The 8947-nt window shown below is 47.3% G+C and overlaps 1 protein-coding gene across 2 annotated transcripts in view; it reads left to right on the forward strand.

The window, feature by feature from the left end:
• NUP85 (nucleoporin 85) overlaps positions 1-8947 on the forward strand; it is a 43205-nt gene that overhangs the window by 21314 nt on the left and 12944 nt on the right. For both annotated transcript variants that reach the window (XM_017535728.2, XM_017535729.2), the window contains 3 exons: positions 903-946; positions 3286-3355; positions 5636-5757. In XM_017535728.2, the coding sequence (XP_017391217.1) occupies positions 903-946; positions 3286-3355; positions 5636-5757 (236 nt within the window). The remainder of the gene's footprint in view (positions 1-902; positions 947-3285; positions 3356-5635; positions 5758-8947) is intronic.

Here is an 8947-nt window from a genome sequence, read left to right on the forward strand (position 1 = left end):
TGGGTTCAGGCAATTCTCCTGCCTCAGCCTCCTGAGTAGCTGGGATTACAGGCACGCGCCACCATGCCCAGCTAATGTTTTGTATTTTTAGTAGAGACGGGGTTTCACTATGTTGACCAGGATGGTCTCGATCTCTTGACCTTGTGATCCACCCGCCTTGGCCTCCCAAAGTGCTGGGATTACAGGCTTGAGCCACCGCGCCCGGCTGTTCTGATAATTTTTAAATTTTTTTGTAGAGACGTGGTCTACCTAATTTTGCCCAGGCTGGTCTTGAACTCCTGGGCTCAAGCAGTCCTTTCACATCAGCCTCCCAAATGTTGGGAATACAGCTGTGATCCACTGTACTTGGCATGTGAGAGACCTTTATGTTGTCTGTGTCACAGTTGAAAGTGCCAGTTGTGCCTGGTGTGGTAGCTCACACCTGTAATCCCAGCATTTTGGGAGGCTGAGGCGGGCAGATCACAAGGTCAGGAGTTCGAGACCAGCCTGACAAACATGGTGAAACCCCATCTCTACTAAATAAGCAAAAATTAGCTGGGCGTGGTGGCGTGCTCCTGTAATCCCAGCTACTCAGGAGGCTGAGGCAGGAGAATCCCTTGAACCCGGAAGGTGGAGGTTGCAGTGAGCCAAGATAGGATCACTGCACTCCAGCCTGAGACAGAGTGAGACTCCTCAAAAAAAAATGAAGAAGGTGCCACTTGTAACTTGAGGGCCTTTGGTTTGAGAATTGAAAGGATATGAAGCATTAACCAAAAAAATCCATAATTAGAAGAAATTATAATTTCTTTTAATTTTTATCATTAAAAGAAACAAAGGTTCAAGCCCTAGATCCTGGAATATTCAGCTGTGACAATAAGCCTGGGCGTTCCATTGCTCACTTAAAATGTTTTGTGTTTTGTTAGTTGCTGCTAAAGATCCAGCCAGTGGCCGCCAGTTCAGCAGCCAGGTAAGGGGAGTCACTATTGTTGTTTTAGCACTACTGTTTCCTGTGTCTTGGGCACTCACCTGGGGTGGCTTTGCAGTTCCTGTTATGGCAGAAGTCTGTTCAGGTAGACTTCTGTTCAGGCAGCTCCTTTGGGTGACAGTGATTGTCTTGTCCCCTTCAGGGTCTAGCCCACAAGGAAATGCTCGTTAAATACTTGAGTGAATTTTTGGTTCCTGTTTTTTTGAGACAGAGAGTCTCGCTCTGTCACCCAAGCTGGAGTGCAGTGGCACGAACTCTGCTTACTGCAACCTCCGCCTCCTAAGTTCAAGCAATTCTACCTTTAACACCCAAGTAGCTGGGATTACAGGTGTGCACCACCAAGCCCAGCTAATTTTTGTATTTTTAGTGGAGACAGGGTTTTGCCGTTGGCCAGGCTGGTCTTGAACTCCTGACCTCAGATGATCCACCTGCCTCCACCTCCCATAGTGCTGGGATTACTTACATGAGCCACCATGCCAGCCCTGAATGTTCAGTTCTTATGGAACCTATATGTCCTGACCACATTGTGTTGAGGGGTTGTCACCTGAAATGGAGAGCTAATCTTGTGATATTACCGCTCAGTCTCATAAGCACTACTCACCTCTTGAACTCAACTTTTTTTTTTTTTTAAAGACAGGATTTCTCTGTGTTGTCAAAGCTGGTCTTGAACTCCTGGGCTCAAGTGATCCTCCTGCCTTGGTCTCCCAAAGTGTGGGGATTATAGGTGTGGGCTGCCACGCCTGGCCAAACTCAACATTTTTACTGAGTTGCAAGTTTCTCTGCTTTAGTTGGAAGATGACGACAGTATCTTTTTCCTTAGTAGATGCTTTATGTTAAATACTTTACAAAGTCAGTAGTGACTAGGCAGTAATTTATTGTCTCTGAAGTATTTTCCCCTTATGAACAAGTCATCATGGTGTTTCTGGACTGAAGGATGGTGGGGAAGGGAAGCCTGCATATTCTAAGGGCAGGGTCCAAGTCTGATTTATTTTTGGGTCTTGTATTGGGCTTTCCCATTAATAGATTGTTTCATAAACTTCAGTCCTTGGAATACCAACTTCACAATTCTTGCTCTGCTACATGTTTCGTGTTATCCTCTGAATGTTTTGCTAAGTCTTGTCTCTTCCTTTTACTCAAATGAAGCCCCTTCCTAAACCATCAATTCATCAAGATTGGCTGGGCGCAGTGGCTCACACCTGTAATCCCAACACTTTGGGTGACCGAGGTGGGCAGATCACTTACGGTCAGGAGTTCGAGACCAGCCTGGCCAATGTGGTGAAACCTCATCTCTCCTAAAAATACAAAATTTAGCCAGGTGTGGTGGCATGTGCCTGTAATCCCAGCTACTTGGGAGACTGAGGCAGGAGAACTGCTTGAATCCCGGAGGCGGAGGTGGCAGTAAGTCATCACACCATGCACTCCAGCCTAGGCGACAGAGCGAGACGGTCTTAAAAAAAAAAAAAAAAAAGCTGGGTGGGGTGGCTCACCCCTATAATCCCACCACTTTGGGAGGCTGAGGAGGGTGGATCACCTGGCCAACATGGTGAAACCCCATCTCTACTGAAAATACATACAAAAAATTAGCAGAGTGTGGTGGTGGATACCTGTAATCCCAGTTATTCAGGATGCTGTGGCAGGAGAATCACTTGAACCCAGGAGGCGAAGGTTGCAGTGAGCCGAGATTGCACCATTGCATTCTAGCCTGGGCAACAAGAGCGAAACTCCATCTCCCCTGCAAAAAAAAAAATCATTGATGACATGTGAGTTAAATTTTTTTCTCTTTTTAAATTTTGAGACAGGGTCTCTCTCTTGCCCAGGCTGGAATGCAGTGGCATGATTACAGCTCACTGCAGACTTAACTTCCTGGGCTGAAGTGATCCTCCCACCTCAGCCTCCTGATCAGCTGAGATTACAGAGATATGCTACTACACTTGGCCAATGTTTGTATTTTTTGTTGTGACAAGATCTTGCCATGTTGCTCAGGCTGGTCTTGGAACTCGTAGACTCTAGATTTCCACCTTCCTTGGCCCCCCAAAGTGCTGGGATTGCAGGCCTGAGCCACTGTACCTGGCCAAGTTATTTTTGTAATGCACAGTAAAATACAATCACGACCACTAAAACAAAATAATGTTAGTTTCCACCCCACCACCTAACATCCTCGCACTGGCTTCCCTGTGGGAAATCCTCCTGGAAGATTCCAGTAACTGTAGGGTGAAGGAATAACTGTCACGAGAGTCAAGGCCTGCTTCATCCCTTGGCTCTGAGAGCAAAGCTCAGGAATGATTTCAGGTGAAACCTGTCTCCATTTCTTCTTTACTTAGGTCTCCATTTTGTCAGCAATGGAGCTCATCTGGAACCTGTGTGAGATTCTTTTTATTGAAGTGGCCCCAGGTAAGCATAAAATAATCCGCCATAACATCAGAAGTGTCCTCTGCCATCTTCTGCTCTTTCCTCATCTTTCCTGTGCATGGTGATGAGTGTTTTATTCCTGAGAATGTTCTTTCCAGTGCTTTTCATCATTATAACCACCTGAAATCGTCAGCAAACTCCCAAAAGAAACCTGACATTTTGTCCAAGCAGCATGCAGAGTGCCTCCTAGAAACCTAAAACATTAGGCAGATTACCCCTGACAAGTACTGAGAAATACTAAACTAGTGTGTGAAAGGAGTGGTCAGTGTATCATGGACTGGCCAAGCTTAAGAAAGTTTTATGGATGTGGGATGGGATTAGGTTGTGGGATGCAAAGTTACGTTGGGAATTCCCTCACTAATAATTGGGATAGGGCAACTCTACGTTAACTCTGACAATGGGAATTTTTCTGTTGATCTTTTTTTTTTTTTTTGAGACGGAGTCTTGCTCTGTGGCCCTTGCTGGAGTGTAGTGGCTTGATTTCGGCTCACTGCAACGTCTGCCCCCTGGGTTTAAGCCATTCTGCTGGCTCAGCCTCCCAAATAGCTGGGATTACAGGCACCCCCCCACCACACCCGGCTAATTTATTTTTGTACTTTTAGTAGAGATGGGGTTTCACCACGTTGGCCAGGCTGGTCTTGAACTCCTGACTTCAGACGATCTGCCTACCTTGTCCACCCAAAGGGTTGGGATTATAGGCGTGAGCCACTGAGCCCCGCCTTCTGTTGATTTTGAATTTAATTGTGGTCAGTATAGTGTCATGGCCTGAATGAGCTTTCTATGAATCTGCGGCAGCTTTTTTTGCATTTCTTTTTCTTTTTTTTTTTTTTTGGAGACAGAGTCTCACTCTGTCACCAGGCACCAGGCTGGAGTGCAGTGGTGCGACCTCGGCTCACTGCATCTTCCACCTCCCGGGTTCAAGCAGTTCTCCTGCCTCAGTCTCTCGAGTAGCTGGGAATACAGGTGCGCGTCACCACGCCCAGATAATTTTTTTTTTTGAATTTTTAGTAGAGACGGGGTTTCACCGTGTTGGCCAGGATGATCTCGATCTCTTGACCTCGTGATCCGCCGGCCTCGGCCTCCCAAAGTGCTGGGATTACAGGCGTGAGCCACTGCGCCCGGCCTTTGCATTTCTTTTAAGGATTTATGTTTGCTCTTTTCCATAAATGAGTAGTAATCCCGGTGCAGCCCTAGTATTTTACTCATACTCTTGCTAAAGAACTGAGGAACTTAATGCTGGGCACGGTGGCTCACGCCTGTAATGCCAGCACTTTGGGAGGCTGAGGCGGGTGGATCACAAGGTCAGGAGATCAACACCGACCTTTTAGAGAGGAAGTTTCACCATGTTGCCCAGGCTGTTCTTGAACTCTTGAGCAATCTGCCCGCCTTGGCCTTGAAAAATGCTGGGATTATAGGCATGACTCACCATGCCTGGTTCGGCCAATTTTTAAATTTTTTTTGTAGAGATGGGGTCTCCCTATGTTGCCCTGGCTAGTCTAAAACTGGGCTCAAGCCATCTGCCTGCTTCAGCCTCCCAAAGTGTTGGGATTATAGACAAGAGCCACCCTGCCTGGCCATATGTTTTTTGTTTGTTTGTTTGTTTTGTGTTTTGAGACAGAGTCTCACTTTGTCTTCCAGGCTGGAGTGCAGTGGTGCAGTCTCTGCTCACTGCAACCTCTGCCTTGCTGGTTCAAGCAATTCTGCTTCAGACTTCTGAGTAACTTTAATTATAGGCATGCACCATCACACCCGGCTAATTTTTGTATTTTTAGTAGAGACAGGGTTTTACTATGTTGGCCAGGCTGATCTCGAACTCCTGAGCTCAAACGATCCACCCGCCTTAGCCTCTCAAAGTGCTAGCATTACAGGTGTGTGCCCCCAGCCCCCCAGCCATATGTTTTCATCATCATTGTATACCTAGCTGTTTGCTAGTCTGTATTGGTTCCTAAACAGCCTTTACTTGTGTAGCCATTGAATATTTGGGAAGAATCTGGAGTGTGGGATGGTGAGGTCTGCATTCCATGTTCACCCCTTTCTGGGGTCAAAGTTGGAGCTGCCTGGCACAGAGGGAGTATTTGGTGAAAGTGCCTTTGCTTTTTTCTAGCATAGTCCTTCATTCAGGACCACGTGTGTGACTGCTTAAAAGGGATAAACCTATGTAGTCAGCTTGTCTGCCTTAACGTTCTCTGTTCTTTGGATAAAGTGGAACTTGCTGCAGATGAAGCTGAGGCTTTTGTGTGTGATGAGAGTCTCTCCTCCCAGCTGGCCCTCTCCTCCTCCACCTCCTTGACTGGGTCCGGCTCCATGTGTGCGAGGTGGACAGTTTGTCGGCGGATGTTCTGGGCAGTGAGAATCCAAGCAAACACGAGAGCTTCTGGAACTTGGTAAGGCAGGCTGGGCCCCTACCTCCCACCATGTGTCCTCCTGTCCCTGGTGCTGTCGGGTGGGTCTGAGGACACCCACCAAGCCTCCAGCAGTAGGCTGGCTTTTGGAGTCTGTTACCCTGGAGACTCTCGAATTTTTTCTTCCCTGCTCTATGGGAGAGTCTAAAACTGAGGTACCATATAAGAAAAATAATGCTTTGAAGACTTTCCAGGGTAAAAGGAAATTTGATTTATTTGTGGATCTAAGGAAGACAAGACAAAAAGTAATACAAAACTTTTTTTTTTTTTTTGAGACAGGGTCTCGGCTGGGTGCAGTGGCTCATGCCTGTAATTGCAGCCAGCACTTTGGGAGGCCAAGTCAGGAATCACATGAGCCCAAGAGTTTGAGATTAGCCTGGGCAATAAAGTGAGACCCCCATCTCAAAATAAATAACGATACGAAAGAAAAAGCAGTCTCACTCTGTTGCCCAGGCTGTTGTGTAGTGCTGTGATCTTTCTCACTGCAACCTCTGCCTCCTGTGTGGTCCTACCACCTCAGCTTCCCAAGTAGCTGGGACCACAGGTGCAAGCCACCTTGCCTGGCTAATCATAGAAAACCAGTTGATAGAGGCTGGGGTGCATAGAGGGGATTTGATGTAAACAAGCTTGCAAATTACTTTGGATTGTCAATTTGGAAGTCACCATGTGGTATATGCGTATATGGATATATTATGTGTTAGTTATTTCCATTCACCTTTGCTTACTGACCCAATTGGAAGGTAGCAGGGAGGAGATTACTAGTTGACTGGGCTAATGGAAGGTTGACTAAACTTATAAAACCCGAAATTGGGGGCCAGGCGTGATGGCTCATGCCTCTAATCCCAGCACTTTGGGAGGCCGAGGCGGGTGGATCACCTGAGGTCGGGAGTTCCAGACCAGCCTGACCAACATGGTGAAACCCTGTCTCTACTAAATTCAAAAAATTAGCCGGGCGTGGTGGCGCATGCCTGTAATTCCAGCTACTCTGGAGGCTGAGGCAGAAGAATCACTTGAATCCAGGATAGGGAGGTTGCGGTGAGCTGAGATCATGCCATTGCACTCCAGATTGGGCAACAAGAATGAAACTCTGTCTCCAAAAAAAAAATTAGCTGGGCATGGTGGCACATGCCTGTAGTCCCAGCTCCTTGGGTGGCTGAGGCAGGAGAATCACTTGAATCTGGGAGGGGTAGGTTGCAGTGAGCTGAGGTCATACCACTGCACTCCAGCCGGGTGACAGAGCAAGACTCCATCTCAAGAAAAACAAAACAAAAAAACCCTGAAATTGGGAGCAGATTGTGAGCACGAAAAGAAAAGAAAACCTGGAATTCAAGTAAGGAGTTGTTACCTTTGGGGCTGTTTCTAGGCCTTATGGTGTTGGGAGATCAGTGCAGGTAAGGGGAGTGGCTTCATTCAGCAAGTATTGGGCCAAATGTTTGACTCTGATTGATTTGCTAAGGTTTGTTGTTGTTTAGAGACAGGGTCTCACTTGTGCCCTGGGCTGGAGTACAGTGGTTCGATCACGGCACATTGCAGCTTTGATTTCCTGGGCTCAAGTGATCTTCACACCTCAGCCTCCTGAGTGGTTGGGAGTACAGGCGCACACCACCATGCCTGGCTAGTTTTATTTTTTGCAGAGATGAGGTCTCACTATATTACCCAGCCTGGTCTTGAACTCCGAGGCTCAAGCAGTCCTCCCACCTTGGCCTCCCTAAGTGTTGGGATTGCATGTGTGACCCACCATGCTTGGTCATTCACTGAGTATTTATTGAGTCCTTACTATTTGCAAGGCACCAAGGAGACAACCATGACTAAAACGGCAAAGATTCCTGCCTTTATCGAGTTTATATCCTGTGTTTGGAGACAGAACAGCAACATATAGGCCAGTACCATGGATCCTGGCACATAGTGAAGTGCTCTGGCAAGGAGCCAAGAAGGGAGGGGAGGCTTTGAGCGCTGGAGGGGCATCAAAGAAGGCCTCTCTCATGAGGGATTGGAGGTGAGACCTGAAGGAGGTGAGGAGAACTAGGCTGAAGAAAGCATTCCAGTTAGCAAGGCCTGCAGATGCTGTGTTGTAGAGGCAGGGTGGGGCAGGAGGGGCTGTGCTGGGTCCTATGAGCTGGGTAGGAGGTAATAGGGATGAGTTGGAGAGATAAAGACAGAGATATCTGGCCAGGTCTGAGAGGGCCCCCTAGGCTGTCACTGAGACTTTAGGTTTTTGCAGCCAGCATAGCAGGGTGGCTAACATGGTCTGTGGTGCCACACTGCCTGGGTTAGCATTCCAGCTCTGCCTTTTACTAGCTGTAAGTTTTTTTTTTTTTTGACATAGTCCATTTTGTTGCCCAGACTGGAGTGCAGTGGCATGGTCTCGGCTCACTGCATCCTCTCCCTCCAGGGTTCAAGCAATTCTGCCTCAGCCTCCCAAGTAGCTGGGACTACAGGCACATCCCTCCATGACCAACTAATTTTTTGTATTTTTAGTAGAGACAGGGTCTCACCATGTTGGCCAGGCTGGTCTTTAACTCCTGAACTCAAGTGATCTGCCTGCCTTGGCCCCCCAATTATTTTTATTTTTATTTATTTAATTTTTGAGGTGGAGTCTCACTTTATTGCCCAGGCTGGAGTGCAGTGGCACGATCTCAACTCACTGCAACCTCTGCCTCTCAGGTTCAAGTGATTCTCCTGTCTCAGCCTCCCGAGTAGCTGGGATTACAGGTGCCCGCCATCTTGCCTGGCTAATTTTTGTATTTTTAGCAGAGATAGGGTTTTGTCGTGTTGGCCAGGCTAGTTTTGAACTCCTGACCTCAGGAGATTTGCCTGCTTTGGCCTCCCAAAGTGCTGAGATTACAGGCCTGAGCCACCACGCCCAACCAAATTTTTTTATTTTTTGAACTCCTGGGCTCAAACAATCCTCCTGCCTTGGTCTCCCAATGTGTTGGGATTACAAATGTGAGCCACTGTGCCAGGCCACTAACTGTGAGATCTTGAGTGAGCTACTTAAGGGCTTTAAATGTCCTTATCTGTCCAGTGGAGATAATAATACCCGTCCCATTGGGCTGTTGTGATCATTAGTTAAGGGACATAAATGTGGGTGTAGTAGTGACATGGTTGATACACAGTAAAAGCTAGTCTTTTACTTCTTTTTTTTTTTTTTGAAATGGAGTTTAGCTCTGTC

This window comes from Cebus imitator, unplaced genomic scaffold (genome assembly GCF_001604975.1).
Source record: "Cebus imitator isolate Cc_AM_T3 unplaced genomic scaffold, Cebus_imitator-1.0 Scaffold93, whole genome shotgun sequence".
In the NCBI taxonomy this organism is placed as follows: Eukaryota; Metazoa; Chordata; class Mammalia; order Primates; family Cebidae; genus Cebus; species Cebus imitator.